The following is a 23,034-nucleotide window of genomic DNA, read 5'->3' on the forward strand; positions in this document are numbered from 1 at the left end:
TGCCTCCCAAGTGCGGGGATTACAAGCGTGCGCCACCATGCTCGGCGATTGAGCCTACGTTTTAAATTTATATTTTGAAACAGGGTCTTGCTAAGTTGTGAAGGGCCTCACTAAGTAGCTGAGGCTGGACATGAACCTGCTATCCTCCTGTCTCAGCCTCCCAAGTACTGAGATTCAAGCATGCACCCCCATGCCCGGCTCCCGTTGCTCTTTTTTAAAACTCAGGCTATTATATTAACTTTACCTTACCTGTCTTCAAAATAATGCACTTTCTTTGAACACACATCATTTCTCATCAGCCTCATGCAAATAATGCAATTAACTAATTAATCTAGCAGTGCAACCTTAGGGCTTTATGCCTACAGTATAGCACGCACGCAAGCGCACACACACACACACACACACACACACACACGAGTTCTCTATATATTATAATTATTAGGTTGTAGATTTCAAGCTTTCTACTTCTTCTGAAACGCCATTTAAATAAGTGTGTATAATATTCCATGAATACTGAAGTCAATAAATAAGGCTGGCTGCTGGGCATGGTGGTACACACTTGTAATCCCAGCACTGGGGAAGCGAAGACAGGAAGATTGCAGTTCCTGGACAGCCTCAGTTACTTAGTGAGGCTGTTCGCAGCTCAGTGAGACCCTGTTTCAAAAATAAAAAGACTAAAATATAGGTCTGGGGGGGTGGCTAGAAGGTAGAATGCCCCTGGGTTCCATTTTGCTGAATGAACAAATACATCATTAAACAAATTCCATTTCACTGTTCCCTCTTACATGTGGTCCATAGTAAGCATCTCTTCTTGGGTATCAGAATAGTCAAAGCTAGCTGCCAGATATCTAAAATAAAAAAAAATCTTGCCTTTTCTCTCACACTACACTTTATTTATTTCTGCCAGTACTTCAAAATAAATAAATAAATAAGCCTGACAAACTTAATCTGAAACAAAACTTCAGCCCAAACAGTGTCAACATATAACAATACTCACACTCTTGACTTCCTGTGATGATTCCTGAGACCATTCTACAACAAAAGAAAGTGTTAAATAGTTTCAGACAATTAAATCAATCGTCTTGGATTTTTGGAGAGAGAAGGTTGGAGTTTCTTGCTTGGTAAGTTTGATGGTACTGGGGAGTGAACCCAGAAGTGCTCTACTAAGCCACATCCCCAGCACTATTTATTGATTTTTGAGTACGCTGGGTATGTTGAATCAGGGTACGTTGCTCAGGGTAGCCTTGAACTTGCAATTCTGCTCCAGCCTCCAAAGTAGCAGGAATTACAGGTGCATGCCACCACACTCAGCTTTCATTTGCTTCTTTAAGTGTCTCTGTGACCACACTTCTCAGTCTATATAAGTAACAATTCGCACTTTCATCAAGCTGTGGACCAACACTTAATATTATAACACTTAAACTTTGCCAATCAGATGAGTTTGAAATGGTATCTAACTGTTACTTTGACTTGCATCTTCCTGCTTCCTAGTATAAAGTAAATCATTTCTTCATGTTTGTTGCTACTTTGGGTCTCTTGTCTAATGGTGTGTTCAGACAACTTCCACTGAGTCGACTTTTTTTATTCATTTCTGTAGTCCTTTGCACACAGAATACTTTTGTAATAAATCATTGGATTTTCAGTTTAGTTTTCATTTTTAGTCCTGATTTTTTAAAACAGAAGCCGGAGATTAATATATCTTTAAATATTGTCTAGCAGAGCCGGTTGTGGTGGCACATGTTTGTAAACACAGTACTTGGAAGGCTGAGACAGGAGGATCCCAGGTTCATAGCCAGCCTCAGGAACTTAGTGAGGCCCTCTGCAACTTAGTGAGACCCTGTTTCAAATAAAAAATAAAACGCAGGAGGTACATAAACAAATGTATCAAAGTTAATCACCAAACAAGCATGGGATGGAGGGAGGGGGAGGGAATGGGATGGGGGCTGGATGAGGGCTAATTGGATGATGTGTGCTTGTATATCCTCTCAAGTCTTGTATTCTAATGTGATATATGATTTCAATGCACCAATAAAAATAAATTTAAAAATAAAAGAATAAAAAAATGAAAAGAAAACAAAATAAAAAATAAAATAGGGCTGAGAGTGTAGTTCAGAGGTAGAATGCCCCTGGATTTAATTCCCAATATAAATAAGTAAATAAATAAATAAAGTCTAGTGGGAGAGAAAAGACAAGATTATAGAAATATTTTAAAACAGGAGGGTGAGCTGGGTGTGGTGGCACATGCTTATAATCCCAGTACTTGGGAGGCGGAGACAGGCAGATTGCAAGTTCAAAGCTAGTCTCAGCAACTGTGATGAGACTCTTACCAACTTAAGTGAGATCCTGTTTTAAAATAAAAATAAAAAGGGCTGGGGGTGTGGCTTGGAGGCAGAATGCCCTTGGGCTCCATCCTCAGTACCAAAAACAAAACTTACAAGGTGAGTGGGAAGGATGGGAGCAACGTATAAAAGAATTTTGCTCGTGAGGAATGGAGGTTAATAAGGAAAAGAGAAAGAGCTAAGAAGAAGAAAATGAAATGAAAATATAAAACAAAAATTATAATAAGATAAAATTCTAATTAAAACATAACATGTAATATAGAAATTAGGGTGGCATACGAAACATCATCTTTGTTTGTTTGTTTGTTTGGTGGCACTGGGGTTCCTGGAAGCCCTTATACCTCCGGGCTACACTCCCAGGCCTATTTTTATATATTTTTTATTTGGAAACAGGGTCTCTTAAGCCAGAGCACACAGCTGGCTTTGAACCTGCGCGATCCTCCGGTCTCTGCCTCCCAAGCGCGGGGATTACAAGCGTGCGCCACCACACCCAACCAAAACATCATTTTGACATGGGAAGATAAGATGAAGTAGGAAGTTCAGGGATGAACACCATACCAATAAGGGAGGTGCTGAAGATGCAACACAATTGCTTGCGCTGTCACTATTAGTACTGCCTTCCGATACGTTTGCTGAGGACTCAGTTGTAGATGGTGATTCAGAAGCACTGAAAGAAAACAGAGTAACAGAGTTTATGAATTCTGTCTAGTTTTTAATAAGTCACCTTTTTTTCCCTTAAACATTAAAAAGGAGTAAATTCTCGGCCGGGTGTGGTGGTGCACAATTATAATCCCAGCACTTGGGAGGCTGAGACAGGAGGATCACGCAAGTTCGAAGCCAACCTCAGCAGCTTAGTGAGACCCTGTTTCCAAATAAAATATAAAATAGCTCTAGGAGAGTAGCTCAGAGGTAGAAAGCCTCTGGGTTCCATCCCCAGTACCACAAGAAAAAAAAAAAAAAGAGTAAAATACTGGAGATTGAACACAGGGGCATCTATCTCTGAGGGCTACAATGTCAGCCCTCTTTATTTTTTTTATTTTGAAGAGTCTCACATTGCTGAAGCTGTCCTCGAATCTGCAATCCTCCTATATCAGCCTCCCAAGTACTAAGATTACAAGCATGTGCACCTCACCTATTTTTTTCTTTTTTGTGATGGATGCTGGGAATGGAACCCAAGGCCTCAAACATGCTAGGCAAGTTATCTACCACTGAGCTGCCTTCCTAGCCCACAGACAGCATTCTTTTTATATTGGGGATTGAGCACAGGGGTATTCTATTTCTGAATCATGCCCCTAGACTTGTTTTTAGGGTCTCACTAGATTGCTGAGAGTCTCATTACATTGTTGATGTTGTCCAGAAACCTTCCACCCTCTTGTCTCAGCCTCCTAAGTACTGGAATTACAGACATGTGCCACCCCTTGGGGCTCAAGAGAACAATTTGAATATGTTAAATATCATACCATGCGGTAGCACACACTTGTAATCCCAGCACCTGAGAGGCCAAGACAGAATTATCATAGGTTCAAGGACAGCCTCAGCAAGTAGTGAGATTCATCAACCTAATATTTTCTTGTTTCAAAATTATATATATATATATATATATATATATATATATATATGTTTGTGTGTGTGTGTGTGTGTGTGTGTGTGTGTGTGTGTGTGTGTGTGTAGGGCTGGGGTTTTAGATCAAAGGTAGCATGCTCCTGGGCTCAATCCTTAGTACCCCCCCAAAGATAGATAGATAGATAGATAGATAGATAGATAGATAGATAGATCAGCTAGTTTGCCCAGACTTACGATGTGCTTGCTAAGAAAATGATACTTCTGGATTCGCTGGCCTTGGAAAAACAACCAGAGGATTTGGAGTCAGTTCTCTGAAAGGAGGAAAGGCCTTAGTAGGTGTAAAAGCAACCAAGTTACTTCTCTACAGTGGCTCAGCCTCAAAGTACCAACTACTAGCTTTATTTCCCCACACTCACCAAATTTACAACCATAAATAATTATAAGATTAATAGATATTTTATGCTTTTGTTTTGTTTTGGTGATGGTGATACTGGGGTTGAACTCAGGTGCATTCTAACTCCAAGCCCATCTCAGCACTTTATTTTTTTTGTGTGTGGTACTAGGGGTGGGACCCAGAGGCTTTCTACCTCTAGGCTACACTCCCAGACCTACTGTTAGATTGTATTTGGAAAGGTCTCAGTAAATTGCATGAGAGCCTCACTAAGTTGCTGAGGCTGGCTTTGAACACGCGAAATCCTCTTGTCTCAGCCTCCCAAGTACTGGGATTACAAGTGTGCGCCACCACACCCGGTTCATCCCCAGCCCTAGTTAATTTTTTATTTTGAAACCGGTCTAAGTTGCTGAGGCTGGCCATGATCCTGCAATCCTCCAGTCTCAGCCTCCCAAGTACTGGGATTACAGGCGTGCGCCACCACACCCAGTTTCATCTGGATTTTTAAAATAACACTGAGTTGCCTCCAGGACTTTTCTCTCTCAGGCCCTTGCAGCTCAGGGCTCACTGGTGAAATATAGAACCAAGAAATCATTTACTATGCAATTGGCTCTTCTGGCCTTATGTAAACACAATCTCACATCAAATCATCTTCAGAGAGAATTTTAAAATATAAAAATTAAATCAAATGGCAGTACCTACCATCGAGGTTCCTTCTGATAGCTTCTGAAGATATGCATTTTTAGCAGCCAATTGTTTTGCTTCCTGTTTAGTGGAACCTGAACCGATACCATATACTTTCTGTCCGATTTTGCATTTATAATGAAATCTAGAAGGAATGATAGAGTATTCATCCAAATATCAAATTATAGTAGATCTCATTTATGATTTGAAAAAAATCACAAAGACTTTATGACAACACTAACTTATTAACTAGATTTATTAACATATCCTTTGTAGTTTAGACCTTCAGTAAAATGCCTGGCCAATTTGTCTGAATAATCAGGATTGGCTGATATTTCGGTTTATATTTTTCAAGCAATTTCTAATTCTTTATAGTTTCATTCAAATATTACACACAAGCACCAAGTGATCATTTTTATTTTTATTTTTATTTTTATTTTTATTTTTTTGGTGGTACTGGGGGTGGAACCCAGAGGCGTTCTACCTCCAGGCTATACTCCCAGACCTTTTGTATATTTTATTTGGAAACAAGGTCTCACTAAGTAGCTGAGGCTGGCTTTGAACCCTTGAGATCCTCCTGTCTCAGCCTCCCAAGTGCGGGGATTACAAGTGTGCGCCACCAGGCCTGGCTAAGTGATCATTTTTAAAAGCTCCTCAAAGGTCAAAAGATTCAGAAGTAGAGAAGAAACAAGGAGATCCTGTGAATTGAATAAGACTCTGTTTCCAGATAAAAAATAAAATAGGGTTAGGAGGTATAGCTTGGAGGGAAAATGCTCCTAGAGTCAATCCCTTTTAACACACACACACACACACACACGCACACGCACACGCACACGCACATGCACACGCACACACACACACACACACCTGTTTATAATCTCATAAAACCGTTCATGTAGAATGTACTAAAAAAGACAAATATTTCTGAAAATTAGAAAAGAAAATAAACCCCCTTATAGCTTAGATACAATGAAGCAGAAGGAAGAGCCAAGCTCTGTCTTACCTTTTGGGATCCTGGTCCCTGGATTCACATTGTTCATAATTGATAGGTAGCTTTTCCTTCTGGGCAATCCTATTGACAAGGCCCATGTAGTTCCCAATAGGTTCTCCTTCTGAGGTATCTGTTGTTGTTAAGAATAAAGGACTAGCTGCCTGCAAAGAAAAACACTTGCTTACTATAAATGACAACAACGATTTAACCCTTCATCTTTCTTTCTTTCTTTCTTTCTTTCTTTCTTTCTTTCTTTCTTTTTTTTTTTTTTTCGTAGTATTGGAGGTGGAACTCAGGGGCTTTTCTACCTCCGGGCTACACTCCCAGACCTATTTTATACTTTATTTGGAAACAGGGTCTCACTAAGTTGCTGAGAGCCTCACTAAGTAGCTGAGGCTGGCTTTGAACCTGTGTGGTCCTCCTGTCTCGGCCTCCCAAGCCCTGGGATTACAAGCGTGTGCCACCATGCCCGCTCAACCCTTCATTTTTCTAATAAAATTACTAAAGGAGCAATCTGAAATGCAGCCTGGATGTTTTATATTTCCCAATAATATTACCTTGTTTTTGTTCATTTGTTTGTTGTGGTACTGAGGATTGAAAGCAGAGGCATTCTACATCCAAAGTTATGCCTCCAGCCCCATTTTTTATTTTTCATTTGGAAATAGGGTCTCACTAAGTTAATCTCACAAGGTTGCTGAGGCTGGCCAAGAGCCTGAGATCCTCCTGTCTCAGCCCCCAAAGTACTAGGATTACAGACATGCACCACTGCACCCAACAAATATATTACCTTGTTAAAAGTGTTACTATATACCTCTCTCTACCAGAAATAAATCCACAGGAACAAAGTATTGATCCAGGCACAGTGATGTACATCAGTAATCCCAGTGCTTGGGAAGCTGAGACAGGATAATCACAGATTCAAAACCAGAATCAGCAATTTAGGGAAATCTTCAGCTACTTAGTGGGCCTCTGTTTCAAAATAAAAAGGGCTAGGGTGTAGCCCAGAAATAGACTACCCCTGGGTTCAATCATCAGTACCACAAAAGAGAATAAATTTTTCTTTTTATTTTAATTTTATTTTTTTTCTTTCTTTCCTTCCTTCCTTCTTCCCTTCTTTCATTTTTCTTTTCTTTTCTTCTTTTTTTGTTGGTACTGGGGACTAAACCCAGGGTTATTTTACCTCCAAGTCACTCCCCTAGCCCTTTTTATTTTTATTTTTATTTTTATTTTTTTGTTTTTGAAACAGAGTCTCACTAGGTTGCTGAGAGCCTCCTTAAGTCGCTGAGGCTGTCCTGGAACCTGCAATCCTCCTACCTTAGCTTCCCACATGTGGGGATGACAAGCACGTGCCACCACACCTGGCTCCCATCCAAGGTTATTATTTTTCCTGTACTATTAATGCATTTTTAGAGATGCCAATTACACTTATATTGGTTCTCCATTACCTGCTCTCCATGTATATCATTCTTTCTACATGTACTTTCATCTGTTTTTCTCTTCCATCGCGCTTCCTCCATCCATTGGAGGAGACTTCTCCTAGAACCTCAGGAGAAGCCGAGGCTGGGCCTGAGCATTTGTTTACACATTAGAGTAGTTAACTGCCGCTAGCAGTCTCACTAGGTGTTACCCAGCCTTGCCCACTATTTTCTAGGTGTATTTCTCACTTGGAGTTCTACAGGAATAGAAACAGGAAGATTAAACTAGACTTCAATGTAAAGGAAACAGAATGGTTTTATTCTATGCATGAGTTTTTTTGATTGTTTGCTTGCTTTTTTTCGGTACTGAGGATCGAGCCAAGGGGTATTCTACCACTGAGCCATACCCCCATATTTTATTTTTACTTTGAAACAGGGTCTTACTAAGTTGCAAAGCATCTCACTAAATTGCTGAGGCTGGCTGTGAACCTGCGATCCTCTTTTCTCAACCTCCCAAGGACTGGGATTACAGGTGTTCACCACCACGCTCAGTTGTATGTGGGTATTTTTTCATAGAGATATGTAAAATATTTGCAAGTTCTCTTCCATTAGGAAAAAAAGGCAACTTCTTACCTTGTTTTCTTTATTAAGTATGTCAATAGCATGTTTGGCAGCAGCATTTTTTGCCTCCTGCTTCGATCTACCTTCAGCTGCTGGAAATTTTCTATAATTGATTATAACTTGAAATGTAAACCTGAACACAAAGAGAATATGCATAGGACATTATAATACTCATGTATTATAAAAGAACAAATAAAGCCGGGTATGGTGGTGTGTACCTACAATCCCAGTACTTGGGAGGCTGAGACAGGAGAATCAGGGGTTTGAGGACAGCCCCCAAAACTTACCAAGACTCTCAGCAACCTAGTGAGACTCTGTTTCAAAACAAAAAATAAAAATATAGGTCTGGTGGGTGTACCTCAAAGGTAGAATATTCGTAGGTTCAATTCCTAATACCACACACACACACATACACAAAAAAACAACAACAAATAACTCCATCACCACTGCCCCTCCTAGTGACCTTTAAGGATTTAACCTATGTTCAATATAGAATGTAAGAAGCTATCAAATAACAAAACAGCACATCTTTTGGAAGCATACAGAACTTTATCCATCCTCCCTCCCTCCCTCGCCCTTCCCTCCCTTCCTTTTCCTGGAGAGTCATATATGGTTACATTATGGCAAGAGTCTCTCTCTCTCTCTCTCTCTCTCTCTCTCTCTCTCTCTCTCTCTCTCTCTCTCTTTCTCTCTCTCTCTTGACTTTTCTTTTTGTTTTCTTTTTCTTTCTTTTTTTTTTTTTTTTTTTTTTTTTGCAGTACTGGGGATGGAACCCAGGGCTATGAGCAATTCCCCCAGTCCTATTTTTTAATCTTTCTTTTCAAACAGAATCTCACTAAGTTGCAGAGGGCCTCACTAAGTAGCTGAGGCTGGCTCTGTGAACCCGCGATCCTCTTGTCTCAGCCTCCCAAGTACTGGGATTACATGCATGCGCCACCATGCCCAGCTCTCTGACCTGAAAATTATGTAGGAGTTTCCTGGCCCTCTAGTTTATTGTTAGAGGTGTGTGTGTATGTGTGTGTGTGTGTGTGTGTGTGTGTGTGTGTGTGTGTGTGTGTACTGGGTATTGATTCCAGAACCCCACTCATGCTAGGCCCATACTCTGCCACTAAGCCATATCCTGGCCCTAACCCCTGGGATATATCTTTTTTTGCTAGCGACTTACTTTAAATTATGTGCAGGACCTGTCCGAGGCAGTTCATTGTACCGAAGTTCTACTCTGTGTTTCTGACGGTATTTATTAAGTTCCTCCATGAAGAACCCTGGTAAAAGATTATTGGCCATTTTTTTTTCTTCTAGTAGCCTGTAATAGAATAGATTTCTTCATGAGGGATACTCAGAAAACATATTTAATCTCATTTTCCCAGTCCAGTTTAGGAGACAACAGGGGGTGGGAAGACTCTCCTTATACAATTCATCAGAACTCCACATAAATTCAGAGAAAACTTTCTCTTAAAACCATTCTTTCTCTCTTATGGACTACATGAACAAGCTAGTTTCTACAAAATAGCCTACTTTCAAAACTTAACTGGCTAAGGAAAGAAGGGGCCCTTCTTTTTTTCTGCTTTCTGCTTTCATTGAATGTCAAGTGCAAACCTGTCCACCTGTTTGAGAAGATAAAAAGTCTGCAGTAGCCAGGTATGGGGGCCACATGCCTGTAATCCTAGTATTTGGGAGGCTGAGATAGGAGGAACACAGGTTCAAAGGCAAGCTCAGCAAATTATTGAGACCCTGTTTCAAAAAAAAAAATAAAGCAGGTCTGGAGATATAGCATGTGTGTGTGTGTGTGTGTGCATGTATGTGAGCACACATGTGCATGTACACATACACACACTCACACACAATGGCTACAGTAGTGGAAATCAAATTTTCATGTTGAGAATCAGGCTTAGTATACATATAAAGAGTAAGTTTATAAAATCATAAAGGAAGTGGATTTTATATCTTACTCATTTACTTAAATCTCCGTCACAGTCACTAAGGAATGTTATCTGTCCGTCTTACTCATGCACTAAAGTTGCTTTGGCTCTTACTTCCAGCAGATTGTGGACCCTGGGAAAAGCTGAGCCCTTCCAGGGCCTGCTCCCTGTAGGACATGCACTCAATAGTGTCTCAAAAATAAACCAATGAACTACAAGTTGAGCATTTTGGCTCTTCAGTTTCAAATAAGCAAACTACGGAACAAGAGCAACAAGAGCACAATCTGCCCAAGATTTTAAGTTCCCAAGAGAATATTTTTTCTAGCTTCCATCTGGCAAGGCCTTTTTTTTTTTTTTTGGTACTGGGGATGGAATCCAGGGGCTTTCTACCTCCGGGCTACACTCTCAGAACTTTTATATGTTATTGGGAAACAGGGTCTCACTAAGTTGCTGAGAGCCTCACTAAGTAGCTGAGGCGGCAACGAACCTGTGCGATCCTCCTGTCTCAGCCTCCCAAGTACTGAGATTACAAGCATGCGCTACCATGCCTGGCCTTGGAAAGGCATTTTTACATAACACACGGGCAATAGAAGTTTCATTACTCTGGAAATCAAAAGAGAATTTATGAATTACATTCATTTAACAAATATTTAACAAGCACCTATTATGTACCAAATCCTGGGGTCATACCAGTGAACAAAATTCTACTCTTATGAAAAACTACAGACAACTCCATTCTCTCAATTTTTTTTTTTTTTTTTTTTTTGGTGTAGCACTGGAGATTGAACCCAGGAGTGTTTTACCTCTTGGTTACACCCCCAGCGGCGCTCGCTCTTTCTCTCTCTCTCTCTCTCTCTCTCTCTCTCTCTCTCTCTCTCTCTCTCTCTCTCTCTCTCTTGAAACAGGTTGTCACTATGTTACAGAGGGCCCCACTAAGTTGCTGAGGCTGGCTGCAAATGTGTGATCCTCCTGTCTCTGCCTTCCAAGTACTGGGATTACAGGTGTGAGCCACTATACCCACTCAAACAAACCCATTCTTAAAAAGTCACAGGTTGGTAAATTCTGTTTTGAAAACTGAAGCAGGTACAGGGGACAGGAAGGGGAGAGTGGGGTTTCTTTTATACCCAGGTTATTAATAGAGGACTTTTCGGATAAACTGAGGTTGAAAGAAGGTAAGATAAAGCCAAGGACTTGCCCAAGCAAGTGTGTGTGTGTGTGTGGGGGGGGGGGTATTTTCAGGAAGAAGAAACAAGGGCCAGAACAGTCTAGAGGCGGAGCCACTTGTCTATGCCCCAGGGACCCGGGAAAGTCCTGCAGATCAGAGAAAAAGGGCCCTTGCCCGTGGTGGTTCCTGATAAAGGCTTTTAAGATTCTGTCAGGAGGGAGGCTATGGGGTAGGCCCAAGCAGGGGAGTGTCCGGTTCTGACTCAAGGGATGGGAAGAAAAAATAGGTGGAGGGGGCTGAGACCAGGCTCTTGGAAACTGGTGCAATTCTGCAGGCAGGAGATTTTTTAGCCAGAAACTCTTTAGCCAGTCTGTGGATAACTCAGTCCTCCAAATTTCCCAGTTCTCTGTAGAGTCATTGGATCTTTTCTTTTTTCACTAAAACCCCCCTCCCCACAACAGCTGCCTGGGAGAGACGTCTTACCTGTTCCGATCAAGATTTCTTCCAAGGATTTTACAGCTTTTCAATTCCTATTGCGTACTGCGATGCTTTCCCCAGGTCCGGGAGGGGCCCGCAGGAGCTGGGACCGCGCTCCAGGAGCCGGACAGCGCCCCAGGTGCTGGCAGGACCAGGTCCGCGGTCCTGTGGGCGCCCCGCGCTGGGCCTCGGCCGCCGCCGCCGCGCCTTCGCTGTCGGTTTCGCTTTCCCCGCGGACTCCGCCTTCCCGCAGAATTTGGCGGGGCTGTCCCGAGCGTGCGCCCGAGGCAGCGCGGGGCGGACTCGGGCTCCGGGCAGCTTCCAGGCCCAGAAGGGTCTCCTGGGGGAGAGGGAGGAGAGGGAGGAACCCCGGGTCTCCAAGTGGGCCTGGCGGTGCTTACAGGGCTCCGGGATCAAGGATCCCATTTACTCTTAAGCAAACATTTGGGATGGGGCTGGAGAGATGCCGATCATCCTCGGTTCCAATTTACAACAGGAGAATTCGCCAGTTTTGGTGATCTCTCTAGGATCGAGTCCTGCCCCAGGATTCAATTCGAGTCCAGGTCTCTAAACATCAAAACATCCCTCTCCCCTTCCGACACCGCCTTGTGGGGGCAAAATTGACCTGGGGACACAATCTCCCTTCAGACCCTCCCACCCATACATACAGCAGGGATTTTGCGGCTCTAGATCAAACACCAGGCCAGCCCAGCAGGTAAGGAGAGGAACCCTCAAGGAGTTTTTACCAAAGCTCACTTGATTTATAGGAAATCCTATCCAGTTGAGGGTGTGACACACTCCCAAAGTCACACTGGCTTCTTGCCACCTCGCTTGAAGAATGCCAGGGGTTTAGCTTGGTTTAGCACATAGCCTCCAGGACTGCGAGCTGGGTCCATTACTAGTCCTATTCAACAGATGAGGACCCTGGGGTTCCAGGCTCAGAGTAGTTAGGTGTAACATAGCTAATAAGAAGTGAAGCCAGGCGTGGTAGTGCATTCTTATAATCCCAGCTTTGGGAGGCAGAAACAGGAGGGTCTCGGTTTGAGGACAGCCTCAGCTACTTAGTGAGGCCCTTTGCAACTCAGTGAGATCCTGTTTCAAAATAAAGAATAAAAAATGGGACTTGGGAGTGTCGATGGGAGGTAGAATGCCCCTGGGTTCCATCTCCAGTACCAGAAAACAAGCAAACAAAAACAAGTGTGTTGGGGGAGGGGCTAGAAGCCAGGCGTTGGAGTGCACATCTGAAATCCCAGTACTAGGGAGACTGGGACAGAAGGATGGCAGGTTCAAGGCCAACCTCAGCAACTTAGTGAGGCCCCCAGAAAATAGTGACACTCTGCTTCAATACAAAAAATAAAAAGGGCTGGGAATGTAGCTCAGAGGTACAATGCCCAGGAAGAAACAAGAGGAATAGGAGGAAGAGAAGGAGGAGGAGGAGGAGGAGGAGGAGGAGGAGGAGGAGGAGGAGGGAGAGGAAGGAGAGGAGGAGGAGGAAGAGGAAGAGAATTTGTTTGTAGCCTCACCAGGTCTTTTCTGTGAACCTGAAGGTTATTAATTGGGAAAAAATGAAGCCCTGGGAATTTGATGGATTTGAATGAATCCTAGTACTACTGGCCTCCCCAATTCTGCTGTCTCTCAGGCCTGCACCACTGTCTGGTCAGGCTGGCACAGCCTGGCTTGAAGGATACCCCACAGTCACCTTGAAAGGAGACAGTGACTCTCCACATGCCCAATCCCTACTGCTGCCTTCACCCTTAGAAGTAGAATCAGATGCTACTGTGTCCCAGAGGGATATGGATACAATCTGATGAAGAGGAAGTACCTAATACAAGATAATTTCACTAATTCTAATTAACAGAAAGCCAGGAAATATGCATGGAAGTGATTGTAAAGACGGCATTAAGAAGTCCAGCTGCAGGCTCTGCCAATGGGAATGGCTCTGGTAGGTTGCTCAGTTGGTCCACTACAACCCCAGCTCAGTGGCAGTCTGTGTCAAGTGACACTGTAATGCTGATGAAGAAATCAACCCTGAGCCGGGCGTGGTGGTGCAGGTTTGTAATCCCAGAGGTTAGGAGGCTGAGACAGGAGGATTGCACAGGTTCAAAGTCAACCTCAGCAACTTAGTGAGACCTGTTTCTAAATAAAATATAAAAAAATGAGCCGGGCGTGGTGGCGCACGCTTGTAATCCCAGCATTCGGGAGGCTGAGACTGGAGGATCGCGGTTCGCGAACAGCCTCAGCTACTTAGTGAGGCTCTCTGCAACTTAGTGAGACCCTGTTTCAAAATAAAGAATAAAAAATAGGGCAGGGGATGTAGCTTGGTGGTCAAATGCCCCTGGGTTCCATCCCCAGACCCGCAAAAATAAAAATAAATAAATAAATAAATAAATCTGTGAGTGTAGCCCAGAGGTAGAAAGCCCATGGGTTCCATCCCCAGTACCACCGAGAGAGAGAGAGAGAGAGAGAGAGAGAGAGAGAGAGAGAGAGAGAGAGAGAGAGGGAGGGAGAGAGAGAAAGAAACTGCTCAGGGAATCAAGAATATTGGAGTAGATTAATGTTCAAGATATTTGCTCACTCTAACTATGGCCTCTAAGGAAATACCCCCCCCCTTGTGTGGCCTGTACAGAGCTGGTAACTAACAGTTTAGCTGGTGTCCCTCGGATTGAGGTGAGGGGGGCTGGGGGATGATGATGGAGAGCCACTGGGAATGGACAGGGTGCGGGCATGTTGGGCTCCCCTGAGAATGTTCACCAAAAGCACCCTCTGCTGAGCAAGCTTTTGCAGAGGAGGTGAACGCGGTGCCTCTGCCGGCCGACCTTAGCTTCTTCAGTGCTCGTTTAGGACAGTAAGGATGGGATGGCAAAGCCAGGTGTGAGGGCGCACACTTGTAATCCCAGTACTTGAGAGGCTGAGATGGGAGGATCACAGGGCCAGCCTCAGCTACTTAGTGAGACCCTGTTTCAAAATAAAGAATAAAAAATAGGATTTGGGGTGTAGCTCAGAGGTAGAATGTGTCTGAGTTCAATCCCCAGTACCACACACACCACACACGGAGGTGGTGGCGGCAGGAATGTGAGTTTACTGAGATGGACTCCTCAAAGGGTGCTCTGCCTGTGAGCACCTGTGATTCCAGCCACTGAGGCATGCGCTGAGTCTCCAGTGTGAGCACTGCACTCCATAGACCAAGGCAGACCAGCCGGCCACTTGTAAGAAAATGGCCCTGTCATCATGGAGGGAGTAGGGATTTTTCCTCTTTGGAGTGAAACACTTATTCTCCTCCCTTGTTCTTTGGGGTAAACACTTATTCAATTGGCTTCTACTTCCTGCTATCTCTCTGCCAGCAGATCTTTGTTGGACATTCTGAAGGCCTTGTTGACCTTCTTGGTCTCCCTCACTGAGGAGCACATTTTACAAAAAGAAAAGCACAGCAGTACACTGACCACCACGGCACTCAGCGGTGTTATCGTGAGCCCCAGGGCCCCAGAGCAGCTGGCCTTAGAGGGCAGTGGGATAGAGTACTGGATGCTCACTTATAGCCTCTTGTAGGAGAAAATACTTGCCAAGAAGAACGTACCGTCCTCCAGGTGTGGTATATATTTGAAACCAGCTTCCTGCTTATCCAGGAAACCGTAGAAGTGGAAAGGTTACCTCCCACATTTAGATCTAATTGCACAATTGTGAAACCAGTGCCTCTAGCTCCCATGACCTTGGGCTCGGCTTCCACCAGGGGACAGACACATGGTTCCTCAAAGGAGAATTGAAACTGTGGCCACCTAGTGTAGGCTCTGCGTGCCATCAAGCTATCAAGAAAATGAGGAGAGCCGGGCGTGGTAGCACACGCTTGTAATTCCCGTGCTTGGGAGGTGGACACAGGAGGATCGTGCAGCTGGGTTAAGAGACCCTGTTTCCAAAAATAAAAAAGTATAAAATAGGTCTGGGAGTGTAACCCGGAAGTTGAAGGGTTTCTAGGAACCCCAGTACCACCAAAAAAAAAAAAAAAGAAAGAAAGAAAGAAAGAAAGAAAGAAAGAAAGAAAGAAAGAAAGAAAAGAAAACGAGGATGTTGCTGACCTGGTGAGATGATTGTTACTATTTACCAAGGGCCAATAGTGTTGCAGCTACACAGTGGAGTCAGGCAAGGGTACCTCGGCAACCTAGGGGTTCTTCTGGGGTACCTCGTGATGATTCCATGTTTAGCAATAAAGGTTAATGAAAATCTGCTCGTGTCCAACATAGGCAGGACTGCTAAGGACTAAGACCCTTTAGAATTGAAGTTTTATATCTCTCTATTGGCAGGGAAGCTCTCTGGGATCAAAAAGAAGATGGAATAAGGATGTTATAAACACTGACTATGATCTTATGATCAGTTAGAGAATAAAGAACCATAGGAGCTTTGCAAATTTTCCCCTTGGATGCATTCATGAATTTCTTTTGACTTTTCCTTTTCCTTCTATATAATATTTGTTGTTGTTGGTTAATTTTATAAGATAATCTTTATTTTTTTCTATTTTGTGCTCTTTATTTTGAAACATGGTCTCACTTAGTTGCAGACACCTCACTAAGTAGCTGAGGCTGGTTGCAAACCTACAATCCTCCTGTCTCAGCCTCCCAAATGCTGGGATTACGAGCATGTGCCACCACAGCCGGCTAAAATAATCTTTATATCTGAGTATTTTAAGGTGGGATTGTGGCTAAAATAGAAGACAAAGGAACATTATATACCAAAGGCTACAAAGATTTACAAGATAGGAAGACCATGTTCTCATAGGAAGGAGGGAATGGTTGTATTCAGCAGAGATGAATATGAGAAAAGAAAACCAATAAATAGTTTATCTCGTAGACCTATTTCTTTTTTTTTTTTTTTTTTTTGGTGGTACTGGGGTTCCTGGAAGCCCTTCTACCTCCGGGCTACACTCCCAGACCTAATTTTACATTTTTATTTGGAAACAGGGTCTCCTAAGCCAGCGCACATGGCTGGCTTCGAACCTGCGCCATCCTCCTGTCTCTGCCTCCCAAGCGCGGGGATTACAAGCGTGCGCCACCACGCCCGGCCTGACCTATTTCTTTTCTTCTCTTTTTTTGTGGCACTACGGATTGAACCCAGAGGAGTTCTACCACTGAGCCACTCCCCCAGTCCTGTTAGGATGGGACAGCAAAACTGACTGTACAGGTGTGAGATGTAACCACGGGTTCTTGTTCTTAGCTATTTTAGAAAAGAACAGCCAGAACTCTTTTTGCTGTAAGCTTAAGCAATTTCATTATTACAAAGGCAGAAAGATAGGACAGAATTAAAGCACTTACATCAGAAGGATGTAGTGGAGTAACTTGAAAACAAGTCACTGAAGTTTTGGACAGTAGAACAGTTTTTATAAGGATTCATTATCTCCTTTTCCCGTCCTACTTAGCCAATAATCTTTTATACCCCTCCTTGACTTAATGCAGGCGCAGGCCCACCAATCATCTCCACACGGGCCCACCAATTATCTCCATGGTATTAGCTTTTCTTGTTAGATTTATGACCAAGATGTACAAGATGTGTTACTTGGTTAACAATTGGTTAACAAGGTCAGGGGTTACGTGGTAGGTGCCCACTTCGGAGGAGACCTGTACCATCCACCTGTGTCCTTGGGGAGTTTCTAGCCTTTTTCTGTCTCCATCTGCTAGAAATTGTTTATTATGTTAAACACTTGTCTTTAAAGTAGGGAGGCTTTGGGCTATAACTCTTTTGTGTACTTGGTAATTAGGTTCTCCTAACCTTAAACTAAACTACGGTTAAGAATTTAGTGTTTAACATCCCATGTTTAGCTGGGCTCACAGCTAACTTTTAGCTGACCGAGGTCAGTATTGGCTGCAGCTTTTGGCTGACAGCTTTGAGGCAGAGAAAAGGATTTTATTATTTTGCCTAAGTATGAAAGCGTATTCTTATTAGCAATTAACACAGCTCTTATTAATAATCAATATAGGCTCAATCCCCATCATCCTATTTAATATTAATTTTGAAACAGAGTGTCGCTAGTTTGCTGACAGTCTTGCTACTTGCTGAGGCTGTTCTTTTTTTTTTTTTTTTTTTTTTTTTTTTTTAAAGCTAGAAGATGTATATTTTCTGATTTCAAACCATATAAAGCTACAATAATTGAAACAGTGTAGTACTGTTCTAAAGGCAGATATATAGACCATTGGAGTTAAATACAAGCCTAGAGCTAACTTCTTCCCTATATTGTCAAGTTATTTTTGACAAGGTTTCCACGAAGATTTGGTGGTGGAAATAATAATCTTTTAACTAAATATTGTTGAAAAATAATAATTACATGGAAAAGAATAAAATTGGACCCTTACCTAATCCCACATACAAGTATTAACTCAAACTAGATAAAAGACCTAAATATAAATCTTAAGACTATAAACTTTTAGGAGAAAATCTGGGTCATAAAACCTCACAACATTGAAATTGGCAGTGATTTCTTGGATATGATTTCAATGGCACAGGCAACAGAAGAATATACAAACTCCCTAAAAAATAAAAGAAAATATTGTATATCCAAAGACAATGTAAACAGAGTTAAAAGTTACTAATAGAATTGGATAAAATATTTCCAAATGCTATATCTGAAGGTATATTAATATTCCAACTAGAAATCCTAAAAATTAACAACAATAAAGGCAAACAATACAATTTAGAGATAGGTAAAAGACTAACATAAATAATGAATCTCCACAGATAACCAATCTTAGTTGTCTGTTGGATGGAAACTCTTGTTTCTCTGGTTCTGGTGAGTGTTACCTATTTCTTCTTTGTAGTTAATCTCTTTGAGTATTTTCTCTAGCGCTGGTTTTGAAGACATAAATTCCTTCAGTTTCTGTTTGTCATGGAAGCTTCTTATTTCTCCATCTAATTTGATAGAAAGTTTTGCTGGGTAGGAAATTTTTGGCTGGAAGTTGTTTTCTTTCAGAGTTTGGAATATGTTACTCCAAGCCCTTCTGGCTCTCATGACTTGGTTTGGGAAGTCTGGAGTGATTCTAATTGGTTTGGCTCTGAATGTCACTTGGCCCTTTGTTTTTGTTGCCTTTAAGATTCTCTGCTTGGCTTCCACATTGGTCATTTTGACAATTATATGGCGTGGGGATCCTCTTCTCGGATCCTGTCTAAAGGGAGTTCTATAAGTTTCCTGGATCTGTGTATCAACCTCTTGCTCTATGTTTGGAAAATTTTCTGCTATTACTTCCTTGAAGAGATTGTTGATCCCTTTGGTATCACTTTCTTTTCCCTCCTCTATTCCAATTATTCTTAGGTTAGCTCTCTTAAAATGGGCCCATATTTCTTCAATGTCAGATTCCTGCTGTCGGATATCTTTTTCTAGATTAGAAACTATGCATTCATTTTTGGATTGCTCATCTTCTAAGAGCGAGATTCTGTTCTCCATGTGGTCTAATCGGTTGTTTGTGCTTTGAATTGAGGACTTTACTTCATTAATTGCATCCTTTATCTCTTTTTGGCTCTCTCTGAGTTCTTTTCGAAGCACCTCTATTATTTCTACAGTTATTTTCCTGATTTGATCTTCTAGAAATCTCTGATTTTCTGTTTTATCAGGTTCTGATGTTGTGGGGTTGTGCACATTCATTACTCCAGTGTTATTCCTCTTTCCCATGATTTCGGAGGTTTGTGCCTTTCTGGGTTCTTCCCTTGGGTCACTATGGCTTCACTTAAGGTGCTCTGGATCTCGAGTCTGTATTATCTCAGACCCTACTACTCCTTTACTGGGTTGTATCACAGAGTCTCCGACCCAGGGAATCGATAGAGGCTGCTTTAAACTAAAGGGGGTGCCAGGTTGCACGCTCTCCTATGGTGTGATATCTCTGCCACCACCACTCCCTCACTGGGTCAAGTCCCAGGAGGCACAATACTGGGATTTCTCCTCTGTGGCCCGCAATTTGACTCACTGTTCTTGAGTACGTAGATGTAGCTGTACTGGACTCGGTAAATTCACTGCTGCTGCCGCCCGCTGAGGCTGTTCTTGAACTTGTGATCCTTCTGTCTCAGCCTTCCAAGTACTGGGATTACAGATGTCCACCATTGCACCCAGCAGGTATGATGCTCTTTAGCTCCACATTAGTAATTTCACTGCCATAAAACATACACTAGCAAGTAAAATCTCACTTTAAGGGCAAAGGCAAAACACAACAAAGTCACTGTATTTTTGAAATACAGTGATTTAATATTTTTGTCTTTCTGTTTTATCAATTTTCATTGTACTTTTAAAATTCAAACATATAAGCCAGGCGTGGTGGTGCATGCTTGTAATCCCAGCATTTGGGAGGCTGAGACCGGAGGATTGAGGTTCGCGGACAGCCTCAGCTACTTAGTGAGGCCCTCTGCAACTCAGTGAGACCTGGTTTCAAAATAAAGAATAAAAAATTGGGCAGGGGGTGTAGCTTGGAGGTCAAATGCCTCTGGGTTCCATCCCCAGTCCCGCAAATAAATAAATAAATAAATAAATATAAAATAAAATTCAAACATATAGGAAAGCTAGAGGATAGTATCATGAAAACTTGCCCTCTCTGTCTACTCCATATATATATATATATATATCCAAATATATATCTATACATCTATATATCTATATATCTATACACACACACACACACACACACACACACACACACATCTTTGCAGTACTGGGGATGGAACCCAGGGGCATTGTACCCCCGAGCTACACCCCCAGCCCTATTTTTTAGTCTTTCTAATTTTGAAACAGGGCCTTACTGAGTTGTGAAAGGCCTTGCTAAGTAGCTGAGGCTGTCGGCAAACCGTGATCCTCTGGTCTCGGTCTCGGCCTCTGGAATGCTGGGATTACACGTGTGCGCCATCATGCCCGACGGTCTACTCCATTTAAATTGAAATTATCCGCATCCTGCTGTCACTCCCACTCCACCTCATTCTATTTTCCTTCCGTGGCACACACAGTCTTTTATGATATAATAAATCTTATTAATTTATTGTCCTTGTTCAGTCTCCTTCTGAAGCGTAAGATCATGTGGGGTGACTGTTTTGTTCGCTAACATATTTTCTTGTTTAGAACAGAGGTCAGCAAATTATGACCCTCGGGCAAAGTCTGGGCTTCTGCCTGTCTTTGTAAAGTAACAAAATTCTTTTGTAAAATAAAGTTTGGTTGGGACACAACCATACCTATTCATTTACATAATGTTTATAGGAGGTGAGTCATTGCCACAGAGACTGACTCACAAAATAGAAAATATTTACTATCTGAACTTTCGGAAAAATGTTGATCTTTCTTTCTTTCTTTCTTTCTTTCTTTCTTTCTTTCTTTCTTTCTTTCTTTCTTTCATTTTACCTCCGAGCCACACTCCAACCCTATTTTTTATTCTTTTTTTTTTTTGGTGGTACTAGGCATGGAAACCAGGGGGGGGAGGTCTTTCTACCTCCGAGCTACACTCCTAGACCTAATTTTTTAAATATTTTTATTAGAAACAGGGTCTCACTAAGTTGCTGAGAGCCTCACTCAGTAGCTGAGGCTGGCTTCGAACCTGTGTGATCCTCCTGTCTCAGCCTTCCAAGGGCTGGGATTACTAGCGTGTGCCACCACACCCGGCCTATTTTTTATTCTTTATTTGGAAACAGGGTCTCACTGAGTGGCAAAGGGCCTCACTAAGTAGCTGAGGCTGTCTGCAAACCGCGATCCTCCGGTCTCAGCCTCCCAAATACTGGGATTATAAGCGTGTGCCACCACGCCCAGCTTTGTTGATCTACTTTCTATAGCAAGGCCTCGTCCTGGAGGAGACAGTGGCCTAGGACCCTGGGAAGTGGCAGCTAGGGACAAACCAGGAGAGGAGGAATCCTAGAAGCCATGGGAAGACAGTCTTGGGGGGAGGTGAGTGTACTCTACTATGTCAGATGTTGTTCAATAAACACTTGTTGAATGAACGTTAGGAGACAGTGGAAGACCCAGCGTTCTTGTTCTTGTTCTTATTCTTATTCTTAATCTTATTCTTATCCTTATTTTTATTCTTATTCTGAGCCCACACCCCTTCCCTCTCTCTCTCTCCAGGGACACTAAGTTGAGTTATTCTTAGTACGAGTCTACTAAGTTGAGCACATGATTTTAAGTGCAATATCTATGTGTATTATTATTTTAAAAATAGAATTTTGAGCCAGGCATGGTTGTGCACACTTGTAATCCCAGTACTTGGAAGGCTGAGGCCAGAAGATCACAGGTGGGCCGCCAGCCTCAGCTGCTTAGTGAGGCCCTCCTCAACTTGGTGAGACCCTGTTTCAAAATAAAGAATAAAATATAGGACTGGGGTGTAGCTCAGAGGTCGAATGCCCCTGGGTTCCATCCCCAGTACTGTCAAAAAATAAAATAAAATAAAATAAAATAAAGTACTATCTTATTTTACATGTTTGATTGCTTTAAACTTGTGGATTCTTCAGTTTTGGGGGTGAGGTACTAGGGATTGGACCCAAAGCCATACAAAGAGAGGATGAACAATACATTGTCTTGAATAAGAGTGGAATTTATTCCTCTAACATCAATTCAGAGTCACAGTTAAGTTTCCCCTAACAGTAAAATTGGAATTGCCACTACAAGTGCTTTAATCCACAGCGAGAAATTAGAAGAATTGCTAAAAGGAAAATACAAAAAAATTATGCCTCACTCAGAGACAGATCTAAGTGTGTCTCTGATTGTATCTACTTAAATGCTTGTGTGAACTCGCAGCACGCAAGAAGCTAAAACTCCAGTAATACATTAATAATACTGTCCTTTTTTGGACAGATAATTTCCGTGTGTGTGTGTGTGTGTGTGTGTGTGTGTGTGTGTATGTGTTACTGGGGGGTGGAACCTGGGGGCTTTTCTACCTCTGGACTACACTCCCAGACCTATTTTTTATACTTTATTTGGAAACCGGATCTCACTAAGTTGCTAAGAGCCTCACTCAGTAGCTGAGGCTGGCTTCGAACCTGTGCGATCCTCTTGTCTCAGCCTCCCGAGCGCTGGGATTACAAGCGTGCACCACCACGCCCGGCTTGCCCTGTCTTTGAAAAACAGACAAATTTTTGCTCAAAAACTTTAGATGTTTTCGTTACTATTAAATGTGAATTAGCTGAACGTGGTGGCATAGGCTTATAATGCTAGTATTTGGGCGGCTGAGACAGGATGACGGTGGATTAGCTATCTAGTGAGATCCTCCACAACTTGATGAGACTTTGTTTCAAAATAAAGAACAAAAAATTGGGGTAGGGGTGTAGCTTGGAGGTAGAATGTCCCTGGGTTCAATCCCCAGTACTGCCAAAAAAAAAAAAAGTATTATTCAGATTCGAATGTTACTAATCATTATTTGATTAAATTATCACTTTCTTATTAGTAATTATTTAATTCCTTATTACAACTTCATTGTTTAAATTCAATTATTATTAAGGAAAAGAGAACATTTGCGCCTGGTAACTTGGCGAGAA

At 42.3% G+C, this 23,034-nt stretch overlaps 1 protein-coding gene across 1 annotated transcript in view; it reads right to left on the reverse strand.

Moving 5' to 3' along the window:
• EIF2AK2 (eukaryotic translation initiation factor 2 alpha kinase 2) overlaps positions 1-9,288 on the reverse strand; it is a gene marked incomplete at both ends in the record, with an annotated part of 31,920 nt that extends 22,632 nt beyond the window's left edge. The window contains 7 exons of the mRNA XM_080711352.1: positions 998-1,032; positions 2,898-3,006; positions 4,137-4,213; positions 4,996-5,122; positions 5,981-6,129; positions 8,017-8,137; positions 9,170-9,288. Of these exons, the coding sequence (XP_080567478.1) occupies positions 998-1,032; positions 2,898-3,006; positions 4,137-4,213; positions 4,996-5,122; positions 5,981-6,129; positions 8,017-8,137; positions 9,170-9,288 (737 nt within the window). The remainder of the gene's footprint in view (positions 1-997; positions 1,033-2,897; positions 3,007-4,136; positions 4,214-4,995; positions 5,123-5,980; positions 6,130-8,016; positions 8,138-9,169) is intronic.
• Positions 9,289-23,034: the final 13,746 nt, after the last annotated feature.

The sequence above is a fragment of the Muscardinus avellanarius genome (assembly GCF_963383645.1).
Source record: "Muscardinus avellanarius genome assembly, chromosome: 15".
NCBI lineage: Eukaryota > Metazoa > Chordata > Mammalia > Rodentia > Gliridae > Muscardinus > Muscardinus avellanarius.